The 26,978-nt window shown below is 37.6% G+C and overlaps 1 protein-coding gene and 3 pseudogenes across 1 annotated transcript; 3 read left to right on the top strand and 1 right to left on the bottom strand.

Moving 5' to 3' along the window:
- The first annotated feature begins 1 nt into the window (after position 1).
- Positions 2-26,655, top strand: LOC145944795 (uncharacterized). Its single transcript, XM_083053347.1, has 4 exons — positions 2-55; positions 223-371; positions 441-640; positions 26,489-26,655. The coding sequence occupies exons 1-4, from the start codon at positions 2-4 to the stop codon at positions 26,653-26,655; spliced, it is 570 nt and encodes a 189-aa protein (XP_082909473.1).
- LOC145944720 (cyclin-C-like) lies at positions 11,662-13,502 on the top strand (annotated as a pseudogene).
- Positions 19,402-23,420, bottom strand: LOC145944719 (cyclin-C-like; annotated as a pseudogene).
- On the top strand, positions 25,139-26,422 carry LOC145944718 (uncharacterized; annotated as a pseudogene).
- Positions 26,656-26,978: the final 323 nt, after the last annotated feature.

Raw genomic sequence — 26,978 nt, 5'->3', positions numbered from 1 at the left:
AATGCATGTTTCGCATGGTCATTGGTGGCCGCTCTACATCCAGTTGCAAAATATAGTGAGAGAACATCGTCATATCCTCATTACACGACAGTGCTAAATTTACAAAGCATTGAGTTTCCAGTGACGTTGAATCAAATTAAAAAGTTTGAATTAGCAAATAACATCTCAATCAACGTTTACGGCATCGAGAGGAAGAAGGAATTATCTATTCTTCCGATACAGCTTACTGATCGAAAGAGAGAAAAACATGTAAATATGCTGTATGTGGAGGAGGACGACAACGTTGGGCATTTTGCGTATATCAAAAATCTGTCTCGCCTCGTAAGCTCGCAACTGAGCAAACATGGTCACAAGAAATATATCTGCGATCGGTATGTATATTTATTGCAATAAAATTATATAAAATAATTGTAAATAAAATTGTAATTTTTATTTTACAGATGCTTGCACTTCTTTAATTTGAGCGAAAAATTGGAGACTCACATTGCGGACTGTCGAGAAATGAACGACTGCGCTATCCGGTTACCAAGCGATAAAGACAAGTGGCTCAGCTTCGACAACTACAACAGAAAGGAGCGACTTCCGTTTGTAGTGTACGCCGACTTGGAATGCGTTTTGGCAAAGACCGAAGAAGCGACAAATTATCACAAGGTATTCAGCATCGCTTATTATATACATTGTTCATACGACAACTCGTTATCCGCGTATAATTCTCGCCGTAGCATCGATTGCGTTTCATGGTTCGCCGAAGAACTTAAAAATTTAGCGCATCGCGTAAAGGATATTTTGTCTGATAATGTCCTCATGACAAAATTAACGCAAGATGAATGGGAAAAAGTTCATAGCGCCATGCAATGTCACATTTGCGAAAAACCGTTTGCGCTGGATGATACACCCGTACGCGATCATTGTCATCTGACCGGGCGATACAGGGGTCCCGCGCACTCAAACTGTAATATAAATTACAAAGACTCTTATGTCATTCCTGTAGTTTTCCATAATCTATCCGGCTATGACGCACATTTTATCATAAAAGAAATAGCTACCGCCTATAAAGAAAGCGTAGATGTGCTTCCAATAACAAAAGAAAAATACATTTCATTTACGAAGACTGTCAATAGTACCGACGACGATAAAGATCGGAAAGCTTGCGTGAAATTACGATTCATCGATTCATACAAATTTCTCAGTGCCAGTCTTGACAAATTGGCATCCTTCCTCGATAAGGATAAGTTAAAAATTTTGCGTTCCAATTTTTCCGCATTATCCGTTCACAATTTCGAATTATTAACGCGAAAAGGTGTCTTTCCGTACGAGTACATTGACTGCGTGGACAAGCTGCAGGACACGCATTTACCACCACGCGAATCGTTTTACAGTTCTTTAACCGGTGACACTGTATCCTGGAGCGAATACGCACACGCCGTCAACGTGTGGCAGCAGTTCTCCATTCAAACCTTGGGTGAATACAGCGATCTATACTTAAAAACTGATGTCTTGTTGTTGGCAGATATATTTGAAAACTTTCGCAACACTTGCATCGCGAGTTACGGACTCGATCTTGCGTCTTATTATACTCTTCCCGGGTATACATGGGACGCCATATTAAAACATACACGCGTAAATTTCGAACTGCTTACCGATATCGATATGCTCGAAGTAGATTTAGAGTATCCACAACATCTTCACGACACGCACGCTGACCTACCGTTTTGCCCGACGCGCGACAAGCCGCCCGGCAAGCGGGAAGATAAGTTTCTCGCAACGCTATGTGACAAGAAGCGTTACGTCATACATTATCGCAACCTGCAGCAGTGTACACGTCACGGTCTACGTGTCGTAAAGATACATCGTGTATTACAATTTACTCAATCCGCATGGCTCCGCGATTACATTGAACTAAATACAAAATTTAGAACACAAGCGAAAAATGATTTTGAGAAAAATTTGTACAAATTGATGAACAACGCGGTATTCGGCATAACTATGGAAAACGTTCGAAATCATGTAGATGTAAAATTATTGACAAAGTGGGACGGACGATACGGTGCGGAAGCGATGATAGCGAAACCAAATTTCCATAGCAGGAGCGTCTTTTCGGAAAATTTAATTGCCGTAGAATTACGTAAACTAGAAGTAAAATTTAACAAACCAATCTATGTCGCCATGTGCATACTCGACATCTCTAAAACATGTTTGTACGAATTTCATCACGAGTACATGTCACCGCTCTATCGTGACAGATGCCGGATAATGTACACTGACACCGACAGTTTAATATACCATATTAAATGTGAAGACATGTATGAAAATATGAAACGCGATATCGCTAGATTCGATACGAGCGATTACGCTATGGATAATGCGTACGGTATACCGCTCGTGAATAAAAAAGTACTGGGTCTAATGAAGTATGAAAATAATGGCACGATAATGACCGAATTCTTTGGGCTCAGAGCAAAAATGTACGCTTTGCGAGTGGATGGCAAAAAGGACACTAAAAAAGCAAAAGGTGTCAAAAGTAACGTTGTCGCGAGAACGATAACATTCGACGATTATACGCGGTGCCTGAATGACGAGATTGAAATGACACGTCAGCAGTCATGTATTAGATCGAAATTGCACGAAGTGTATACCGTCCGCGAGACAAAAATTGCTCTAAGTCCGTACGACGATAAGCGGTATATCATACCTGATTCGACTGACACATTACCATGGGGACATTACCAGATACCCTTATAAAATATAATGTAATATAATGTAACATATGTGTATGTATTTCATATATTGTAACGGAAAGGATGTTTTAATAAAGATTTTGTATTTCATATATATTTCATGTATATTTTTATATTTTAAATACTTTATATGTTGTACACATTATTTTTTTAATTTTAAGAAATTAATAAATACAGTTTGTATGAATTAGATTGCATTATCCATATGTATTCAAGAGTTGTGCGAATTGTCAAATCCCAGCCATTTCACGTAAACCTCGTCACCTCTCCTGCGCAGTACTTTTTCCACGAGATACACGTCTGGATAATTTGCGCGATGCAACTCATGCTCGTAAAACGCTCCAGCGATAGATGTTTTGCGATAGTCCTCCAGTAGATAGGTTACGGGATTAGTACGCTGCACTCTAACAATTTTAAACACTTCGGTTGTCCAATTTGGTGTGTAACACTTCTCGAAAAGTTTCTTGTACTTGCTAACGCGTACCGGGTCACCTACTTTGAACTTTGCCGGAGGAGCAATCTTTATGTTAATATATACCGTTTTTAAAAGTATATCAGCGATCGCGGGGGTGACGCCGGCGGGTCGCATGCCGATCGTTCGATGCTTGCGCGCATTGTAATCCGATACGAGTCGTGGTAACGCGTCGATCCACTTGTAAGTTCCGTTCAGCGTAAACATCATCCACATGTCGTTCTTCAGCGTGCGATTGAATCGCTCGACGACCGATGCCTTTATTACTGAATATGTAGAATAGTGATTGATGTTATGTTTCCGCATAAGCCGTTGCACGTCGGCGTTGTAAAATTCCTTCCCCATATCGGTTTGCATGTTTCTCGGGCATCTCTTGCTATCTCGAATTATCTCGGCGATAGCGTCAGCCGTCTCGCTTCCACCTTTACTCTTGAGTGGTATGGCCCACGCGTACTTGCTCAACACATCGATGACGGTGAGTATGTAGTGATAACCTTTGTTGAAACGAGAATACGGACGCATCTCGACGATGTCGGCTTGCCACAGATCATCGTATCCCCGCACTATGACATGTCTTCGGGGAAAATTTTTCCTTGCCGGCGCGTGCAGTTCGTTCAACAACTGCCGTCTCTCCAAACTATGTTGTTTCTTCGCTTCGTCGGTTTTTCTCGATCGCCGTTTGTCGCTCGTTTTATGATTCATTTTCGTTTGCCGTTCTTCAATAGCCATTCTTGAACCGTTCCTGACCCGTTCATAGCCGTTCTTGACCCGTTCTTGAGCTGTTCGTAGCCGTTCCTGACCCGTTCGCAGCCGTTCCTGACCCGTTCTTGAGCCGTTCGTAGTCATTTCTGACCCGTTCAAAGCCGTTTCTGAGCCGTTCGTAGTCGTTCGTAGCCGTTCTTGAGCCGTTCTTGAGCCGTTCTTGCGTTGTTTACTTCCGTTCTTGACCCATTCGAAAATCGTTCTTGATTCGTTCTCTGCCTTGTTCACAGTCGTTTCTAACCCGTTCGTAGCCTTTCCTGACCCGTTCACAGCCGTTACTGACCCGTCCGCAGCCCTGCTTGAGTTGTTTGTAGCCTTGCATGTAGCCGTTAATGACTTGTTCATAGCCTCGTTCGCAGCCCTGCTTGAGTTGTTGGTAGCCTCGTTCGCTGTTGCTAGGCCGTTCATAGCCTCGTTCGCAGCCCTGCTTGAGTTGTTGGTAGCCTCGTTCGCAGCTGTTGCTAGGCCGTTCACTACCACTGCCACTCATTGTAGTTAGATAGTAGTTCGATAATCCTTCGTAGCTGTTCGATAATTGTTCGTAGCCGTTCGATAACCCTTCGTAGATGTTCGATAACCGTTCGATAGCCGCTTCTAACCCGTTCACTGCTGCTCATTCAGGTTGATAGCCGTTTCTGAGTTAGCGTTAGCCGCGCGTTGAAGTTCGTTTATCACAATCTGTATTGCCCGCACGTCCTTCTCGAACGAAGTCAGCTTCTCATCTGATTCTTTCTGTTGATTCATCAATCTTTTAACGCAGGATTCCACATACAGTTTGTTGACGGCATCGGTGTCAGCCTCAGGTTGCGCTACACGACGAATCTTCCGCGACCTTGCGTCATAGTCCGTAACGACGCGACACAGAGCGTTTTCGTGCACATAACTTTTCACCAATCTATCCCAAGAACCGCTTGTGTCGGTTGCATCATTTCTTGGTTCGAATAATCCAAATTTGTTGATAGGCATTTTTTTTCCCCGATATGAGTGACGCCAATCGACTGATTAGATTTGTCGAGACACCATTCAATTTATAATAATGCCTGCTTCGCGAAGTTCCTCGATGATCGACAGGATCTCATTGTCGTGAGCGTTGTGGCCAGCTCGGCGCGATGCGTCCAGCAATCGTACCCGATTCACTAGCTCGTTGGGGTCATTCCAGTGTATGTAAACGATCTTATTGTCGGTTAGCGCCATCGCGTGAGGCATGAATACTCCCTTTCCAGATTTTTTCTTTTCACTCGATATCAATGGTGCGATTATATGTTTGTACTTGTATCCCCTGTTACTTCGTAATAGGCCTTGTGTGTCATAATTGCGTTTATGCGCGTTCGTCACCAATAATATGTTCTTGTATTTATGCATATCATCCTCCGTGTAAATGTTACCATCGGGAATTCTCTTGAAGATCAACTCGTATAATCCTGGTGTACCAATGTACCTCTCTTTGTCTATAATTATAGAGTCATATTTGTCAATGTCGAATCGTTTGTTACCGAGACGCATTTCATCCTTGTCGAAATAGACACCGTACACGTGATCGATTTTCCTTTCTTTGTCGCTACCGAGGAGAGTGCTCATGTACTCTTGTCCCAGTGGTCCCAAGTGCTTTCGCAACATTTCTTGACCTTCCAGCGTTTGTAATGTGTTTCGAACAAACGATGTTTCGAGCGTGCTGCCCGAGGTTTCGAAAACATTTTCATTTGCGAGTGTTTCGGGTATCATAGGTTCTACGATTCTCGTTGTCGCGAACGGTGTAGAGGTTATCATCAGTTCATCCAGTAAAGCATCCGATGTACGCGGTGTCGATGAGCGATTCGGGTTTGACCGTTTCCTCTTTTTCGGTGTCGCATCATCCTTCTCCTCTTCCTCCTCCTCCTCCTCCTCCTCCTCCTCCTTGTACCGCTTGATGGGTAAGATTTTAATCTTTGCGGTACTTTCCGGCTCGTTTTTCACCGCGATCGAGTTGTCGACAATCTTTTGTAGCTGCTCAATAATAGGTCTAAAATGGGTCTTGACCGCGATATCGTCATCGATCTTACCGGTCTTCAAAGCGCGATGTTTCTTGCGGATTGATTCACTCGTTTTCGCAATCTCCTTCGCTATCTTTTCACGCTCGCGAATATTATCGTTCTCAGCCATGTCGGTAGTGTCGAACGCTCGTGTTTCACCTCTCTCGATAGAACATTGGCAACGACTAATTGTTTTGCGGTATCGCGAACACGTTAAATCCGTTTATTTAACGGCCGTTCGTAAGCGAGCTATCCTTGTCTATTACTAGGAATCCATACTTTTGCTGCCAACAAGTACGACATAATTCACTAAAATCCTCGTATGACATGTCGGTATTCACGTGATCATTGTACGCGTGTTTCAAGTTGGTACCATCCTGTTTAAACAAGATTAGCAGGTTTGCGTTGTCGCGTATAAGATGTTTCGGTATTCTTGCGTATGTCTGACAGAGATAGAAGCAGTGGACGTTCGAGTGGCGTCCCATTGAAAAGTACTCTCTTATCGTATTTTGTTTGTCGCACGCCACGTCATCGAAAACGAAAATCGAGTTTGGACATGCTTCGTTCGGTGGAACGACGTCACTGTTATTGGAGAATGTAAAATAGCCGATTTCATCGATCGACGTTAACAAATTCTCTAGATACCGATATTTTGGCTGTTGCAGGGGCTTTGAGTACACGTACACGTTTTCAAAGAGGACGCCGTGCGGGCTTTCTAGCAAACTAATCAACACGTTAGTTTTACCGCAATTCGAGGGGCCGCAAACGATCGCGCGTATAGTAGTCGGCAGTATTGTACCGTGTCTACGCATCTCCGCGTTGTCCCCCATCGATCGTAATCTGGCGTCGTAATTCGTCACGCGTGTCGCGAAAGGTTGTCGCACGAAATTCATTTTCACACTCCTGACTGGATCGAACGTCTGCCTATTTATAGCTGCGCGGAACCGCGAATTGCTCAGTAACGAAAAAATGTTTGTCTTGCTATCAAGTCCTTACGATATTTGTAATTTGAGCGCCGAACAGCTACAATTTGTGTCGAAAACAGTTTTATTGCGAATGTGCGGCAATTACGTCCACTGCGTGTGGGACAAGCTTCCGGAACATATAAAGGCGGATTTAGAGGTTCAAACCTATCGCCGCTGTTTCGAACATTATAATCGACCGTGGCAGCGAACGCACATTGACGGTCCAGCGCCGATGATAAAAGATTGCAGCGAATGTCAGCAAAAATAGATAGAGGCCTATTAAATCTCGCGATAAACGCACTTCCGATCGAATTCCATATCCCCGGCTATCAGTTTTGCGGTCCGGGCACGCGACTACAAAAGCGATTAGCCAGAGGCGATCGAGGTATCAACCCATTGGACGCGGCGTGCCATGAACACGATATAGCGTACTCTCGACGCAACGATCTTATCGAGAGACACGCGGCAGATAGGATACTCGCCAAGGAAGCGCAAACTTGCATCGTTGCGAGAGATTCGACTCTCGGTGAGAGAGCCGCCGCCACAGCTGTCTGGGCAGCGATGAAAGCCAAGACGAAGTTCGGTATGGGCCTGAAGACGACAAAGACGAAGACGTTTTACTATGCCCTCCCGCTGACTCATTGTCAGAGGTCAACAAAAGGTTTTCATAAAAAAATGTTTCATTCACAAAAGTTGTGGGATTATGAGAGAGACATTTTGTCGTAAGCATATAGTCTTATTCCAGGTGGAGATATTTTTGAGATTTCGAGGTCATCATTACTCATTTAAACGAAACTACTTATAATTTTCTTAAAAAATATGCGTAGTTGTTATTTTAAAAAGAAATGCATTATTTAAAATAAAACATCCTGTATGGCTTAATTAATATTTTTTTATTTCTGCAAAAAATAATAAGTTTCTCACAATAAAAAAATCCATTTATTTGATATTAAATCATTGAAGAAAATTTTATTTCTTTTAAAATTATACAAAAGGTATTTATATGTTCTTTCTATCAAAACTATTTTTAATTTTTAAATAAAAAGTAAATGACTTTTCTTGTAATTTATAATGTTATTTATATAAAAACTAATGTGTGTGTGTTGCGATGTGCATATTTTTATTACAAGATTTTATTATTATAAATCATAAACTTGTTTTCACATTGTAATCTTCAATTTAATACAATTTCTTGTTTTAAAATTAAGCAATTATGACGACAACAGCAATTCTAATCAATTTTCATTATCTTCCGATTTTCAGTTTACAAATAATTCGTAATGCGAAAATAGGTTGTCTAGATAGCTTTCCCAAATGATATCAAAGTATTAATTGACTAACGAAAAAGTTTTAAAATTTTTGTCAGCTTTTCAGCGTATTAAGAAAATCTTGAATTTTAAATCTTAAATTCATGGCCTTTTATATAAAGAGCAAAATAATTGTGATTGACAGGTGATCGTAATGCTGCGAAATCATGAATTTATTGTTACACGCTATCTCTGGCATCGGAGGTAGCTTTTATCACATCTATAATATGATGGATCCAATCACTAACATTTTATACTTAATCATCTGGTGATCTCCTACCGCAAACTCCGTAACTGAAAAGACAGCCTTTATAGCAATCCGCGGTTAGTCACGTGCAAGAAAATATAGAGGAAAAGTACATATTATAATTTGAAAAAAATGAAAATATAATATTCATATTGTGCAATGTTCAGTTTAAGTCAATTCAGATTTCTTCGATGTTTTTCAAACATAAAGAAGAACAACTGTTTACATTTACAGAGTTCTTGGCTAAGATCTCCAAAGTATGCTATACGTATTGCTAAAATTCTTTCATTCTTTTGTAATTCTAATACTTTTGTCCTTTCTTTTGTTCAAAAAAGTGATACATTATCTCTAACGCTGTTTTTGTTGCGAAAAATATTTTTTCTCTCTTATTTTTTTTCATTCTCTCTCATTCTCTCTACTTTTGTTCTTTCGTGTTTCTCTCTCTCTCTCTTCTTCTCTCTCGCGTTCGACACAATCATATCGATATGAAATATTTTTATTTGTAAGTAATGTTTTGTTTCATTTTTAATTTATGTTTTCTCTACTTTTTTGATAGTTCTTCTTTTATCTCACGAGATCTTTTTTTCTTTTCTTCTTGTGTTCCAATTGTCATTAACGTCTACTGTTCATAACGATATGATTCGGATATAGAACTCGCAATAAAACGATAGAATTATAAGATCATGTAATTAAAATAAGGATAAGTTCAGTGATACATATTTTTTTAATAAATATAATAAATTTTAATGAATAATTCAATGTGTTCTATTTTAAAGCACAAAACACAGAAGATAAAAAATTTTACAAAATCACTAATAATGCGTTATAGTTAAAACTTCAAATTTCAAATGTTTCTTTTTTTTATTTAGAATGATTTTTTGCCGAGTCTTCTTCTTTGTATATACTAATGACGGTTCAATTTTAAAGAAAGAAAAAATCATACTTCAAGAAATTTCTTTGGAATTCTCTGTCGCAATTGTATATCTAAAATATGAGTATACATATATACAATATTAAAAGATCAAAAATAATTTATAACTTTATAATATAAAGTCGGTTTCTGATTTAAAACAGACATTGAATTAAATCGTCGCATTGCTGGCATCATCATTGCATTTATCATAGTTTAGTCTGTAACAACAACAAAATATTGTTGTATTGAATTACAGACGAAATTCACTTCACGCGCTGCTGCTGAATGTCAGCGTAAACTCGCGCAATTTCACTGGCGCGTCGAGATCCGTATGTAACGTCTCGCTAGATTAGCCGATCTTTTGCTCTTCTTTTGTTTGTAATTTAAAGATATTAAGAACTACTACTATACTATTGCTACTATTACTACAACTGACATTCCTGACTTTAATATTTTATATTTTTTTTGTTTGTCTTTATCGATTTTGTAATAATTTTTTCGGAATAATCACAATTGAAAATATTACAATTACAATTTTAATGCAATAATTTTTATAATTTTTCCTTTTTTAACAAAATTAACATTAAAAAATATTTTAAAAACTGAGAAAATCTTATACAGATTTTGCTAAACTTATAAATAATATTTTTCTTATTGTTATATTATTGAGATTATTTCATAAAAAATTGTATTTTTGCGACGTTCCTCAGATTTTCTCTTTTTAAAAATAAATATATATTACATTGAATTCTTCTTAAATATGGTTCGGTTACACATAAAAATAAATTTGGCAACGTCACTCATTACAAGTGTCTCTATAGATACAATTTATTTATTATAATACAATTATATGAAGACGACATATACAGTAGTCATACTTTTTAGTCGGTTTTCTACGTCGAATAATCGTAAAAGTTGGTCTTTTTATTTTTGTATTTGTAAAATTACAAGGTCAATAATTTGTTTATGTTTCTTTTAATATTCCTAAAGACTACTTCTAACATTTATCTGCTTTTTTGTTATTTTCTTATTAGTAATTTGTTCTAATTAAATTAAAATTTAAATTCAAAATACGAGATTTTCGCTTTGTGAATGCAATATATAGAAAAAAATACAATTTTTGATAGCGATTATCTTGCGTTCCAAACAATCAATTATTTTTAAATTGTATAAATGTGTAGGTACCATATTTATTAATGTATAGCCATATTTATTAATGTATAGCTAAATTTTTCAAATTTTTCTTGTTAGTTTTGATTCCCGAGACAACTATCTTAAATATGCAACCCACTGATTTATAGTGACAATAGCAATCGTTCGACGTCAAAAATCATTCGACGTCAAGAATCATATATGAGTAAACAAAAAAGAAAAAAGAAAGCAGGAATTTTTTCACCAGTTTTAACAGATTTATGCAAGTAGTCGGTCCTCAAAGTGAAGTAAAGTGTGAAATAAATAATTTAGGAAATTTTTAATAAACAAATTATTAAAAAATGTTTAGTAATTTTTTAATAAATTGCGAATATCTTAATCCCTCTGTCAATGATGAATACTCGGGTATCTAAAACAAGTTTTTTCTCCTTGAAACAAAATTCTAAAGACCTTTGTATTCGAAAATCTCGTAAAATATAACGAAAAAGTTTGTTCAATGCACTGCTATGCAGATGCTATATAGAAATTGTCATAGTATATTATGTGTTATAGTGTATGGTACCTCACATTGATGAAAATGTTAAAAATTATGCATTAAGATGCAGAAAAATTAATGTTAGAAATTTCGTATTATATTAAGAAAAATATTTTTAAGATATGAAAGTAAATATCTTATATACATATAATGTTTAATGTACTAAAAGCTATCAAAAAATGTCTTTTTTCATTTATATGTATTTCGCGCGCGTTTACAGTTGTATAAAATCTTATATGAAATGTAAATTTTATTTATGTATGTAAATACTAATATATATATTGATATAAATCTATAGTTAATATTTTTTTTACTTGTCAAATAATTTCAATTTTAAACTACAAGCCTCAAGACAGTGCACGTTAATTTTAATCTCAAATTTAATTTTTATTTAATATATAGAATATATAGATAAATATATAGAATGATAAATGAGACAATAGAAAGTAGATATTTGGAGAAAAAGTTTTTACGAATGTGTTATTTAAACCTGTTATTCTAACAGGTAAAAATGCAAAAAATTGCAGTTAAAAAGGTCACAAGCAGAAATTTTCGAGCAATATGGATATTGATTCAAGTAACATTTCCTATTTCAAAAAACACTGTGTTTGTAAATGATAAATAAATAATCAAAATAAAAATTTTTTGACAAACAAAAACCTGTTACATAAATTCGATAAATCCAAATATTTCTTTTTTTCATGTTATATTTTCGTATGTAAAAAACTTTGAATATAATTATGTTTTTCTTGAAATTATATTTTTTATTCCGTTTAAAACGATCATTAAAAAGTTATAGAAACGATATTAATATTTTTTCACGACAGTACACAATAGCTGCAAAAAAGATTTATTATCCATAGCTGGTAACAATCCTTAATCCGGTAACGTCGCGATGCCAAGTCACATAAAAAATTAAATCCGTCCGTTAAGAGTGCATATGTCATGTATTATCAAGAGACACGGTAGTGTCTCGCGCCTAGTATGGGCGAAGCCGACCCCTCAGAAGCGAGGCACCGTGTATCTTTACGCGAATCGGACAGTTGAGATAATCATAGATTTCGGATGCTCAATAACGGCTGAAGCGATCGAGTTTTTACTAGGCTTAATCAATAGATTGAGTTCGAATTATATAATGAGTGTTTTTATTTTTGCTCTACATGCTTTGTAAGCAGAAATATCATAATACAAAGTATAAATATAAAAAATTTCTTGTAAGAAACGTTTACGTCGTCATCATTATCATCATCGTTCACGCAAGTCCCCATTGTGCATGCGCGATTCTTGTACAGTTCCAACTTTTGGTGGCGTTTCGTGATTATGTTTATTACCACAGATAGATGTGTGCTCATAGATTATAATCGTTAATGTCCTTTGTCTGGACCCAATTCTTGAGCTTCGGGAACTTAGCCGGTCAACTTTGACTTTTTACATTTTTGTTGGTGATGTCAAAAATAAAAGTCAAATAGAGAAAAATGTATATATTCTTGTAGTCAAATGCTTGACTCTTTCAAAAATAAGCTTCATAATAAAGAGTAGCTAGGTTACGGTTTAGACATACCATGTTTTATAATTGTACAATATAGTCTATGCATACATAATTATGTATTTATTATTTCTGTTTTCTGTTATTAGTGATACAAATGTTAGATGAACAATTAACATTGAGGCAATAAGTGATAGCTACTGCAATAGTATTTTAAAGTTTTATGCTCGCAATAGCTTAAAATGTATAGATCCTTTATTATTAGCTCCTACGGCATTCTTTTTTGCATCAAAAGTAGGAGAATTTGGAGTAATTTCTAATACTAGATTGATAACGACAATGGGAACTATAGGTACGTTTTGTGAATATATTCTCTATTATAATTTATTAATGATTAATATGCTAATTATATTTTATTGTTATTTTTTTTCAGTTGAAAACAATTATGCATACACAAGAATTTCCATATCGTACAAATCATATTTTAGAGTGTGAATTTTATCTTTAACACTCAGATTGTTGTTTAATAGTATATCAATCATACCCCCTTATTATCATTAATTCAGGATGTGGGACCAGATGATAAATTACTTACTCTTGCATAGCGTATAATTAATGATAGTTTAAGATATATGTTTATTATATCCTTCTTATCAAATAGCTATTGGTAAGCAGTATTATTTTTACAATCTAGTGTGTATTAAAAAGAAATTTTACATTTAACAATGTCTATTTTTTTTTTTACAGATTGTCTGCAACTAGCTTGTCTGCTAAATTGTGGTTCACAGAAATAAATACAGATTTGAAAAAGATTCAAGAAATAGCACGGTATATAATTAATCTATATGAATTGTGGAAGAGATACAGTAAGATAAACATTGAAGAGTGGAATAACTACTCAAATAGTAGGGTATGATGATGACATTGATGACGTTTCATTCACATCAATATCTAACATAAATAATCAAATATTTTCTATATTGCTTTATATAATTATTTGCAACATGTACACAGTAAAATAATAGAAAAAGGACCGCCTCAATTATCACCTAATATTGTAAATCAAATTAAGCTGTGGGAAAATGAAAGAAAGATTCTTGTTCAGCGAAGGTGTTTTATATAGTCAATTTCTTTCACAAATTGATAATATTGTCTACATTTTTTATATATTTTTACCAATCATCACATTTATACAACAAAGAACCATTTAAAATTCGATAATTCATAATAAAACTTATTGTAATTTTGTACATCGAAATAAATGAATTTCACGTTGGAAAAAAATTCGGCTATTTCTCTGGCATTCTTTTAACATCAAATTTCTGTAGCAAATTAGTACATTTAGCTGGCTCTTCATATAATGTTTACAATTAATACTTGTATGATGGAAAAAAAATAATTAAATATACATTTACAGTACTAACATTCAATATTGCAGATAATGAAATTAGACATGCAATTAAAGTGCAAACTGATAATCCATTATACATATATATTAGATATTCAAGAAAATTTAATAAAATTCAATCATAATTAGTTAAAATGTAATGTTTGTCGTAACTTTTAACCATGTTATAGATAGATAGATGTGTTTATTAGATCCCCTATGGGTTACAATTATTTTACAACTATTTGATAGCTTACGTCTAAACTTATTTCTACGTACGCAACTTAATCTAGCTTATCTCTACCTTCTTATTCTACGCTCCTCTCGCTCTCTCTCTCCCTTCCTAACCTCTCCTCTCCTCTCTTTCTTTTCTATATCAGACTGTTCTCTCTCTTACATTGCTTCGCTATTTACATTTCCTTAACCTACTCTTAATCTAATTGGACCTCCGTTTCCGCTGTACCATTTTATTCTCTCTTTATCTTCTCTCTCTCTCTCTCTCTCTCTCTCTCTCTCTCTCTCTCTCTCTCTCTCTCACCCACCTTCTCTTTCTCTCACCCACCTACTCTTTCTCTCACATCCCCTCTCTTTCTCTCTCTCCGATTCTTATGCTCTCTCCACTTTCCTCACTCTCTCCTTCCCTCCCGCCTTTCCCATGTTTCCTCCTCCCTCTCGCATTCCCTACATTTCTTCTTCTCTTCTCCCTCCCAATACCATCCCTCCCTCATTTCATTCCCTAGTCTAAACCTTATCACTCTTTTCCATCTCTTCTCTGTCCATCCTTTTTTTAAGTATTGCGGAATTCCTTCTTCCCTTATTTCTCCATACCTTTTATTGTATCTCGACTCCTCTATTTTTTCCTCTCTCTCCTCTTTCTGCCTGCTCTTTTCCCAATTTTCTCGTTCTTCGTATGGTACCCCTCCCTCTTCTCCCTCCCTTACTCCTCTTTCGCTCAAGAACTCCCTCCTTTCCTGCTCCCATTTTCCTGTTATTTTCCCTCTTCCCCACCTTTCTTTCAACTCTCCAGCATTTCCTTGCTATCTCTCCTCCTTTCCCTTCTTCTAATCTATTTTCGAAGCTCCAAGCTCTTTTTCCCGCTCTTCCTCTCATCATCCCTCTCCTCAATTCTTCTCTTATCGTATACCCTGGAGTTCTTCTATCCAGACCCATCGTCCATCTCATAAATCTTTCGTGCACTCCTTCTATCGCTTTCCTTTCCCTCCATCCCCATATTTCTGCTCCGTATCCCATCACTGTCCACACCAATGTATCATACAGCCAAAGTCTTTTTTCCCAGTCCTTCCCCCATAATCTCTTTCCTATTCCCCATACCTCTCTCATCACTATTGCTGCCCTTTTCCCTGTCTCCCTGACGTGCTCTTCCTGTCCTCCATTCCTTTGTATCTTATATCCTAGATATTTCATTGTCTTTACCTCTTCTAATTTCTTTCCCTTCCATCTCCAGTCTATTTTTCTGCTTCTTTCCCCTCCCCTTCTGAATCTCATTACCTTTGTCTTCTCCTCATTCAATACTAACCCCTTCTTATCTAAATATTTCTTTAGCCTGCTCAGCATTGCCCTCATCTCCTGCTCCTCTTCCGCTAATAGCACTATATCATCCGCATACGTCAGTGAATATATTTTCCCCTCTCCCAGCTTCACTCCTCCCCATCGACCTTTTTCTATCTCTTCCTCCAAGTCCGCTATCAGAATGTTGAACAGCGTCGGACTCAGCGGACACCCTTGTCTTAATCCCCTTGCTGTCCAGAACTCACCCCCCCACTCTTTCCTTTACTTTAACTCTATTCCTTGTTTCCCTCACCATTTCTTCCACTCTCACTACCAACCCTTCTCTTACCCCCCTCTCTCTCATTGCTCTTATTACCTTCTCACAAATCGTCCACGCTCACTGTCCACTGAGTCAAACGCTGCCCTCAGGTCTATAAAAACCGCTACCATTTTGCCCCCTGCCTTCCCCAGTTGTCTGTTTATTAGGTAATTTAATGCGTAGATCTGATCCATCGTGCCCATACCCCTCTTAAATCCTGCTTGGCTTCTCGATAATATCCCTTTCTCTTCTACCTCCTGCCTTAACCTCTCCCCTAATACCGCTGTATATATTTTATAAAGTGAGGGCATTAGCGTCACCCCCCTATAGTCCTCTACTCTTTCTCCTTTCCCCTTCTTTATAATCGGTATAATTATTCCATCTTTCCACTCCTCTGGCCATCCCTCCCCCCTCCATACCTTATTACAAATCGTCCACGCTCACCTTCCTATATCCTCTCCCCCATGCTTCCATACTTCGTTTGGGATTTCATCTTTCCCTATCGCTTTTCCGTCTTTTAATCCTGCTATTATCTTCTTCACTTCCTCCCATTCTAGCTCCCTTTCTTCTTGTTCTCCCGCCCTCTCTTTACTTCTTTTCACTACCTTTCCTTCTATTCCTCCTAGCAGTCTCATAAAGTGTTCTTTCCATTTCTCCATCTCTATTTCTTCATTTACTCTTATTCCTCTTTTCCTTTCCTTTCTAACTAGTTCCCAAATCTTTCCCTCTGCCTTCGCTTCCCCTGCCTCTCTTAATATTTTTTCTCTTTCCTCCCTTTTCTTTTCCTCACCGCGTCTTATATTCCCTTTTCCTCTTTCTATATTTCTCCCCGCTTCCTCCCCACCTTCACCATCTCCTCAATTCTCTTCTTACCTTTTTTTCATCTCCCTACATTCCTCGTCCCACCATCCACTTCTCTTTACTTTTTCTCTTTCCCTTTGCTTTTCACATACCTCCAGAGTTTCCCGTACTCTCCCCTTCACCTTTTCTACCTCTTCCTCCAGTCCTTTATCTGCCACTTCCACGGGCCCCAACTCTTCCCTAAATTTTACTCTTCCTGCTTCGTCCCATATCCCTCTTCTTACCCTCCTCTCTTTCTCCTTTCTTCCTTCTTTTCCTCTCTCTTCCTTCTTCATCCATACCGTTACCGGATGATGGTCCGAATCCACTTCCTCCCCTATCTTTAATCTCTCTACCCTCTCTCTTATATCCTTATTCCCTATAATATAATCAATTACTGTTTCTCCTCTTCCCCCTGTATACGTCAACTCTCCCTCCTCATCTCCCTTTACGCTTCCGTTTAATATGAACCATCCCCTTTCTTCCAAATACCCTACTAGTTCCCTTCCCTCCCTATTTATTTTCTTATCCTTAGATCTTCTTCCTCCGCCCTCCTCTTCCAACTCTTCCTTTCCCCTCCAGCCTCCCTCCTCTCCTGTCCTCGCGTTAAAATCTCCCCCAATTATCGTCTTTACTCCCTCTTCCTCTTCCTCCATCCAGCTCTTTACTCCTTCTAATTTCCTTCCTAAGTCTCCGTTCACATACATTCCTACTATCCTCCATTTCTCTTCCCCCACTTTTATCCTACATGTCATCTTCCCTTCCTCTTCATCCTCTTCCACCTCTTCTATTTCTAAGTTTTTTCTCACCACCAGCAAAATTCCACCCATTGCCCTTCCCCTTCTACTCTTTCTTCCCGCTCTTTGTGCCTTCCATGTATAATCGGTAACCTTTCCTTTATTTTTTTCCATCCTTTCGTCTCTAGCCATGTTTCTGTTAGTATTACCACATCCCAACTTCTTACCTTCTCCCAAAATCCCTTTATCCTTATTCTGTATCCCTGCTACATTCCAGAACGTTATACTCCATGTCTTCTCTCTCTCTACCCTTCCCCTATTCTCACCTCTCTCTAACCCTCCCCCCTCCCTGTTGCTCCCTGCTCTTCCCCCTGTTCTCTCCAATCCCTTCCTTCTTCGTCTACTAGTCTATCTTTCTCTTCTTCCCACCTCCACCATTTTCCATCTACTTGCATTTTCCCATATTTCACCCATACTCTTTTTCCTTTTTCTCTTTCTCTCCCTGCTATCTCTTCCATGTTCCATTTCATCCTTCTTTCTTTCCAAGTTAGATCGTCATCTACTCTAACTTCCCTATCTTTCATCTCCCTTCTCTTTTTCATTACTTCTATTTTCTTCTCTACGCTTTTTAGTCTTAGAATCGCCATTTTCTTTTCCTCTTTGTTCTTACCCCCTATGTATTTTGTTTCTTCTACATCGTCTTCTATGCCTAGCTTTTTTATCATCTTTTCTACTTTTCTTTCTAAATCTTTTTCCCCTCTTGTTCCTCTCACTAGTATATTCCTTCTTCTGACCTCCCTTTCCTTTTTCTCTATCCATTTTTCCATCTCTTTTACTCTTCCTTCCGTATCCCCTCCTTTTCCTTCCTTCTTTTCATATTCTATCCTTCCCTTTTCATATTCTATCCTCATCCCTTTCAATCCTTCCTTTAGCTGCTCTATTTTTTTCTCCAATTCCATTCTGTCTTCCATTTTACCTCCCTTTCCTCTATCCTCCTATCCACTATCTTTTCCATTTCCCCTTTAAGTTCCCTTAAGTTTCCTTTCCATTCTTCTTTCATCATCTCTTTCATTCCTCTGAAACCTTCCTTCATTTCCCTCTTCCACTCTTCCTTCATTTCTATCCACCATCCTTCTTGCCTAACTTCTCCCTCTCCTATGCTTTCCTGTGACTCTATTTGTATCTTTTTCCCTTCCCTGGCTGCCATTTTTTCCCCTTCCCAAATCCCCTCCTCTGCCTTTTCCATTTCCTCCCTTTTCCTTTTCAACAGTTCACCAATATTACCCGTACTCCCCCTTCTCACCCATTTCATAATTAATTCCTTTCCTATCTTCCAACCTTTTTTCTTTTCTTCTTCCATCTTTTTATCTCCCTTTCTTCTTTCTTCTATCGAGTTCCCTCTCTATCTACTGCCTACTCCTTGCCTCGTTCGCTACGTTACGGTTTCCACTCTATCACTTCTACTCTCCCGGCCTTTCCTCGCACTTACCCTATCGCTGCCACTCTATCTATCTTTTCTTCCTTGACTGTTCGCTCTCTCCCGTCACGTGGTGTTCTACTTGCCTACCTAACCTCTGTCTCTCTGTCTCCTTTCTCACCCTCCTTCGCCGTTCTCCCTCCACTCTCTCTTACACCTCTGTTTCCCCCTGCACCTCTCACACCGCTCTTTCCCTCACCGCCTTTCATTTTCTCTCCTGCACCTTCAACTCCTCTATTTCTCTCTCTTTCCAACCACACACTTTTCACGTTGCTTATCTAAACTCACCGGAAACGGAAGTCCTTGACCATGTTATATTGAGCATTATTAAATAAAATATAAGAATATTAAGTAATGCAATATTATTTGTTACATAATTTAAAACATAGTTTTATATAGGAATAAAAATGTATTTTCTACAGATATAAATGCAGAACAATATTTGTTGTCAACTCTATGCGTCTCTGAGCGATATATATAGATATATATGGGAGGCATTTTTAATTCGCTGTAGCAAATCCCAAACATTTGGCAAGGTTCTTGATGTTAATGTTGTGGTGCTGCTTTTTGCTTTGGCATTTAGCCAGTAAACCTTGAATCTCATTCTTTTCATCATATCTCTTCCACAATTCATATAGATTAATTATATACCGTGCTATTTCTTGAATCTTTTTCAAATCTGTATTTATTTCTGTGAACCACAATTTAGCAGACAAGCTAGTTGCAGACAATCTGTAAAAAAAAAAAATAGACATTGTTAAATGTAAAATTTCTTTTTAATACACACTAGATTGTAAAAATAATACTGCTTACCAATAGCTATTTGATAAGAAGGATATAATAAACATATATCTTAAACTATCATTAATTATACGCTATGCAAGAGTAAGTAATTTATCATCTGGTCCCACATCCTGAATTAATGATAATAAGGGGGTATGATTGATATACTATTAAACAACAATCTGAGTGTTAAAGATAAAATTCACACTCTAAAATATGATTTGTACGATATGGAAATTCTTGTGTATGCATAATTGTTTTCAACTGAAAAAAAATAACAATAAAATATAATTAGCATATTAATCATTAATAAATTATAATAGAGAATATATTCACAAAACGTACCTATAGTTCCCATTGTCGTTATCAATCTAGTATTAGAAATTACTCCAAATTCTCCTACTTTTGATGCAAAAAAGAATGCCGTAGGAGCTAATAATAAAGGATCTATACATTTTAAGCTATTGCGAGCATAAAACTTTAAAATACTATTGCAGTAGCCATCACTTATTGCCTCAATGTTAATTGTTCATCTAACATTTGTATCACTAATAACAGAAAACAGAAATAATAAATACATAATTATGTATGCATAGACTATATTGTACTATTGTACAATTATAAAACATGATATGTCTAGACCGTAACCTAGCTATTCTTTATTATCAAGCTTATTTTTGAAAGAGTCAAACATTTGACAACAAGAATATATACATTTTTCTCTATTTGACTTTATTTTCGACATCTAAGTTCCCGAAGCTCAAGAAAGGGTCCAGACAAAGGACATTAACGATTATAATCTATGAGCACACATCTGTCTGTGGTAATAAACATAATCACGAAATGCCACTAGCGCACTCTTATTGTACCAAAGTTAGAACTATACAAGAATCGCGCATGCACATTGGGGACTTGCGTGAACGATGATCCCAGTGAGAAATGATGATCGATTCGACGTCGAATTGACGTCGTATCGATGTCGAATTGACGTCGATTTGACCTATCATTTCTCGCTGGAGATGATAATGAAATGATGACGACGTGGACGTTTCTTACAAGAAATTTTTTATATTGAGATTTTACATCATGATATTTCCATTTACAAATCATATAAAGCAAAAGGACACTTTCTTCATATAATTCGATTTCAATATATCGATTAAGCGTAGTAAGAACTCGATAGCTTCAGCCGTTATTGAGTAATATCCAAACTATGTGCAGAATCATATTATCATATACAAAAATGAATGATATAATCCCTATAAAAACTTACTTTTAAAAAAAAGATAAAAAGAGGCGCCAAGTATTGGCACGCCAGTAACAAAAAATTTACCCATTACAAACCCATGTAAAATCATATGGAAAATTACCTATTGCAAACCCATGTAGAATTGTATGAAAAATTATCCATTGCAAACCCATGTAGAATTGTATTACTAAAGTAATAATATAAAAAAAAATTGCTCCAAGTGAAAGTAGAAACTTTTGTACTAGTGGAAAATTAAAGTTGTAAACCTATATAGAGTCGTATATATAATGAACCAGTAAAAAATTAAAGTTACAAACCCATCTAGAATAGTATTTAATTTAAAAGACTAGGCGCTGCTAAATTTCAAAATTAACTTTAGCATATTGTTTAATTTAGCAGCGCCTAGTCTTTTTAACTAAATACTATTCTAAATGGGTTTGAGTAGTAATACTAAGCCGATTCTAACCCAGGGGCAATGAGGGGGGGTGAGGGACGAGGGGAACCCAGGGCACGGGGGAATGACATCACGCGGGGAGGGGGAATAACGTCACGCGGGAGGCGTCCGCGATGTACCGCGATGTACCGCGAGGAGGCCGCGGGGAGGGGGAAGCGTCCGCGATTTAGGTACCGGGTCCGAGAGGGGGCGCGGGGAGGGGGAGGCGTCCGCGATTTTGGAGCCGGGTCCGCGAGGGGTCCGCGGGGAGGGGGGAGCGACCGCGATTTTGGAGCCGGGTCCGCGAGGGGTCCGCGGGGAGGGAGGAGCGTCCGCGATTTTGGTGCCGGGTCCGCGAGGGGTCCGCGGGGAGAGAGGAATCCGCGAAGGAGAGCGCGAGGCGAACGCGAGAGAGAGATGACGCACGCGAAGGAGAGAGATAGCGGTCGCGAGATAGTGCGAGATGGCTAGGTAGCGTGATGACGCGAGGCGTTCGCGAAGGAGAGCGCGAGGCGCACGCGAGAGAGATGACGCAAGCGAGGTGTATATGCAAGAGCGAGAGAGATAGCGGTCGCGAGATGATGCGGCGATGAAGAGCGCGAGAGCTGATGCAGCGAAGGAGAGCGCGAGAGGCGGACGCGAGAGAGACTTTTTTTATAATAATATTTATAGTAATTTTTAATTAATAATAAGATTTTAATAGGAGGAAAGGAGAGAGGACTTATTCTAAAATAAATACATTTATTTAATATTTTTAATTAATATTTAAAATAATGTTTATTTATAAAATAGGTATGTGTATACACGTGTGATGTGTGTGTGTGTGTGTGTGTATTTACAAAATGTGTGTGTGTGAATTTAAAATATAAAATATACAATATATAAAATATACAGTATAATAATATAATATAAATATAAAATATGAAATATAAATAGGGGATGTGGGGCGGTGTTGAGTGATGGTGCGACGGCGGCGGCATGGCGAGGTGGATGCGGTTTCTGCATAACAAAAAATTTATTAATATTTTCCTATTTTTTTAATTTATTCTAAAATAAAAAACTTACACAGATTACCAAGAAAACTCGTTTGCAATACAACCAGGATTGAGTTCTGTTACATAAAAATTATGAACTCGCCATTCAAAAAAGTCGAGTGGAGAATGATACAAATTATGCGTAAATATGCAATCACACAGGTTTTTCGTGTGACGTTTTTAGAAACCTATTTCGCGCCCGTGTATTGCCTGCACGATTGAATTTACTGGAGTGTTTGTCGATAGTGCTGGAACATTGGTATCTACGCTTAAGTAACATCTGCGTAGCGATCTTCTTATTTCTTCGAGTCGCGCGATTCGAGCGGTCCGTGACTGCAAATCTCCGATCAATAATTTTGGATTTATTTTTATTTCATAAAATTTCCAAAAAAATCTCCATGGTTGTGGGTATTGTCCTTTCAGCAAATCGATACATCCATCGCACTCCAACTCCCATTTACTATAACTCATTTTACGTTCATTTGGATGCACTGCAAAATTTTCTTTTTCGAAGAAATCGGCTTTCTTCAACACATCTTTTTCCAGCGATGCAATGTATTCGTCCTGAGTTAGCATCTTCACATCACTCGCCATTTTCACAGCACTTTAAGTGTTTTAATTTTTAAACAGTTTAATGTGTGCAAATAGGACACACACTGCACGATAAAATTTGATTTAGGGAGCATCTACAGTTGCAACACGTTTTTCCTTCAATTAGAGTATATCTTACAGTTTCATGCAACCGCACAGCACGAACATGTGAGTATAAGTCTGCTACTCGCAGGAAGCATGTAGAACAAAATTTTTCATCTTCATTAGTTTTATAATAAAAGAAAATATTACACATTTTTGTCAGTTCATTAAAATCATTTATATCGGCCTGTTTTAAAACTCGTACACATTTGTCATTAAAGTCATCGCTACACTCACTATTGTAATCAGAATCTGCTGTCGATGATATTTCAATTTCAGATTCTTCTTCTATAATTTCTTCATCATTTACTTCTTCGGCATCTATATCCATGTATTCATCACTATCATCAATTACAATTACTTCTCTATTCATTTTACATTCAAGACTGTCAGAAACGTGACGATGGGGACACATATTATAATGTTGCTCCCCTCTTGATTTTTAATTCTACATCTCTCATGTTCTAACTGGAGTATCACGTCTCAGCTAGCTCATCACTTTTCTAGAGAGCGAAAAAGTTTTGTCAACTATGCACTTATCAGACAGGGAAAAAATAATTAAACGCAGATTAACAATGAAATAATTTATTCGTTAGAAGCATCGTGAAGAATAACATTTACAGCACAAGTTATCAATTCACAATCTATAAGTGATTCGTTGTCAAACATACGACTTTCACGTATCGCTTTTGCGGCATTGCTCGCATCGCAGATATTATCACGTTGTAAAACATTTACAAATTGTTTAAACTTTTCAGTAACAATATGCGTATTTTCACACAACCAGAAATACATATGATCAACACATTTTTCAAAATCGAATAAATGTAATAAAGTTGATGGTTTCATGTACAAAGTATTATCTGATAATGTAATCTTTATAATTTTTGAAGTATGCATATTAACCACTTCGAGTGTCAGATCTCGAATCCATAGTGGAGTTTCAATTAACCGATCAATGTCTGCTCGCTTCTGCATTAGCAATTTCCACGTTTCAATAGACAATACTATTTGATTGCCTCGATTATCTCCGAGAGCTAATTCCACAGAAGATATATTTCCAACGCTGATTCCAATTTCCAAATATTTGTACGATGTTGATGTTAGGGCATATCTTCTTCCAAGAATACGAACCGCACGATGAGCGCTATAAATTTGAGGTTATTTAAAAATCATTATTTAACAAAAAAAAAAGTATTAAAACTTACATATCACATTTCTTCTTGCACAAAACATCGCTCTCCTGAATTCTCGGAGTGTAATAATTTATGCTGCTTAAAAGAACCTTTCACTCAAGTAATCAACGCAATACTAAATAATTATTATTACAATTTTACATTGTTGCATTGCAACTGCAATTATTGCTGACGCGATAATATTTTCAACCAATCAAAGCGCCGATGCACGGCTGCTGTCATCCCCAGGTGTTCAAAACCTACGTGACAAAATCAGCTGATTAGCAAAATGTATCAAAGCGCCAATGTACAGCTGCTATGATATTATCATCCTCAATGAAATCATCGTAAAAATGCAACATATATAAAATTTCAAGCTCCGCTGTACGGCTGCTATGACATATATCATCCTCAGATGATTAGACGTAAAAAATGCAACATATTCACAATTTCAAGCGCCGATGTACGGCTGCTATGACACCATCCTCAATGAAATCATCGAAAAAATGCAACATATCCAAAATTTCAAGCGCCGATGCACGGCTGCTGTCACCCCCAAGTTTTCAAAATGTACGTGACAAAATCGCACCGATTTGCAAACTGTATCACAAGCGCTGATGTACGACTGCTGCTATGACATCACCCCCAAGTTTTCAAAATGTACGTGACAAAATCACACCGATTTGCAAAATTGCAATTTTCAAGCGCCAATGTACAGCTGTTATGATATCATCTTCAGATGAACTATTAGATGTAAAAAATATATCAATTTCAAGGCCGATGAGCCGCACGTGACAAAATCGCAACATACTCGAGTTTTTCAAGTGTCAGTGATCAAATAAAAATGCTGATAAGGAGGCATACTCTGTCAGTATCTTTGTCAGAGGTTCAAGAAGTGCATCTCGAGTAAAGAAATATGGCACAATTGGAAGCAAGTTTGTTGGAGCAATCAGCAAGGGTGAATTCGGTGGAGGAATACATTGTGTGGGAGCAGCAATGTGACCAATACATCGAATCATTGCAAGAACAAAGCCGAATCAAACGCCCACGATTAGCGATTGGAGTTCGACAATCACTTGTCGCCCAAATTGCTCGCCTAGAAGGATTGACAAATTTGGTACGCCGACGTTTCATACACACACAGGTGCCGGATGCAGTACACAAGAAAACAGATTATTTTGGCGTGAGATTGATACAGCGTTTGAAAGTCGCATATTGACTGGTGCGGTAATAAACTATAATTACATCGAACCTCGTCAATTTCTCGAAGATGCCAAAGACATTGTGATCAGACACATGCAACAAGTTATGCAAAAACATTTTAATGTGAAAGTGAACACTATGTTTAATGGTGAGTTCGTGTCGGGTGATAAGCGCGCCAATAAATCAATTAATACTAAAAACTATGAAATCTTTCACACGTCCAATCTACGCGAGTGGTACGAACATCGCATTATCGAGCCCACATTGGCATCTCTCGAAGAGTTTCAAGAACGTGATAGTGGTTGGGCATTGTCGCGAATAAACAATTTGACTATAAATGTAAACAAATACAATCCAATGCATGCGGGATACCACATTAAATTACCGCGAGAAATAATGATGAAAAGAGCGGTGGTGAATGTGCAATCAAAAGACAATGCATGTTTTGCGTGGGCGGTGGTCGCTGCACTGTATCTCGCCGAAAGAAATGTGCAACTAGAATCTTCATATCCTCATTACACGACAGTACTCAATCTCCAAGACATTGAGTTTCCGATGACATTAAACCAAATTAAAAAGTTTGAACTTGCTAACAACATCACCATCAACGTTTACTGTATTGAGAACGGCATCATCCCGATGCGTCTCTCGGAGCAAAAGAGAGAGAAACACGTCAACTTGCTGTACGTGGAAGACAGCAACAACATTGGACATTTCACATGCATCAAGAATCTCTCCCGACTTGTCAGCTCACAATTGAGCAAACATGGTCACAAGACATATATCTGCGATCGGTATGTATATTTATTGCAAATTATATATGTATATTTATTGTAAATTATATATGTATATAAAATAAAATTGTTTATAATTGTAATTTTTACAGATGTATGCATTATTTCGGATCTGAAGACAAACTGCAATCACATACGGTAGACTGCGGAGAGACGAACGACTGCGCTATCCGGTTACTGAGCGAAAAAGACAAGTGGCTTAGCTTCACCAATTACACCAGGAAAGAGCGGCTTCCATTTGTGGTGTACACCGACTTGGAATGCGTTTTGGCAAAGACGGAAGAAGAAAAAAACTTTCAACATCATCAAGTATTTAGTATCGGATACTATGTACACTGCTCGTACAACAATTCGTTATCCGCGTACAATTCTCGTCGCAGCACCGATTGCGTTTCATGGTTTGCCGAACAACTATAAAATTTGGCGCAACGCGTAAAGACTATTTTAACCACAAATGTTCCTATGGTAAATTTAACATCTGACGAGTGGGAAAAGTTTCACAGCGCAACGCATTGTCACATTTGCGAAAAATCGTTTGCGCAAGATGATACACGCGTACGCGATCATTGCCATCTGACCGGACGATACAGAGGTCCCGCGCACTCAAATTGCAATCTAAATTATAAAGAATCTTTTTGTATTCCGATAGTTTTTCACAATTTATCAGGTTATGACGCACATTTCATTATCGAGGATATAGCTACAGCGTTTGAAGGGAGCATTGAATTACTTCCGATTACTAAAGAAAAATATATATCA

This window comes from Prenolepis imparis, unplaced genomic scaffold (assembly GCF_030444845.1).
Source record: "Prenolepis imparis isolate NDT839.2.m4 unplaced genomic scaffold, iyPreImpa1.0 SCAF_13, whole genome shotgun sequence".
In the NCBI taxonomy this organism is placed as follows: domain Eukaryota; kingdom Metazoa; phylum Arthropoda; class Insecta; order Hymenoptera; family Formicidae; genus Prenolepis; species Prenolepis imparis.
Note: the sequence above shows the minus strand (reverse complement) of the source record. Positions and strands in the feature narration are given on the sequence as shown.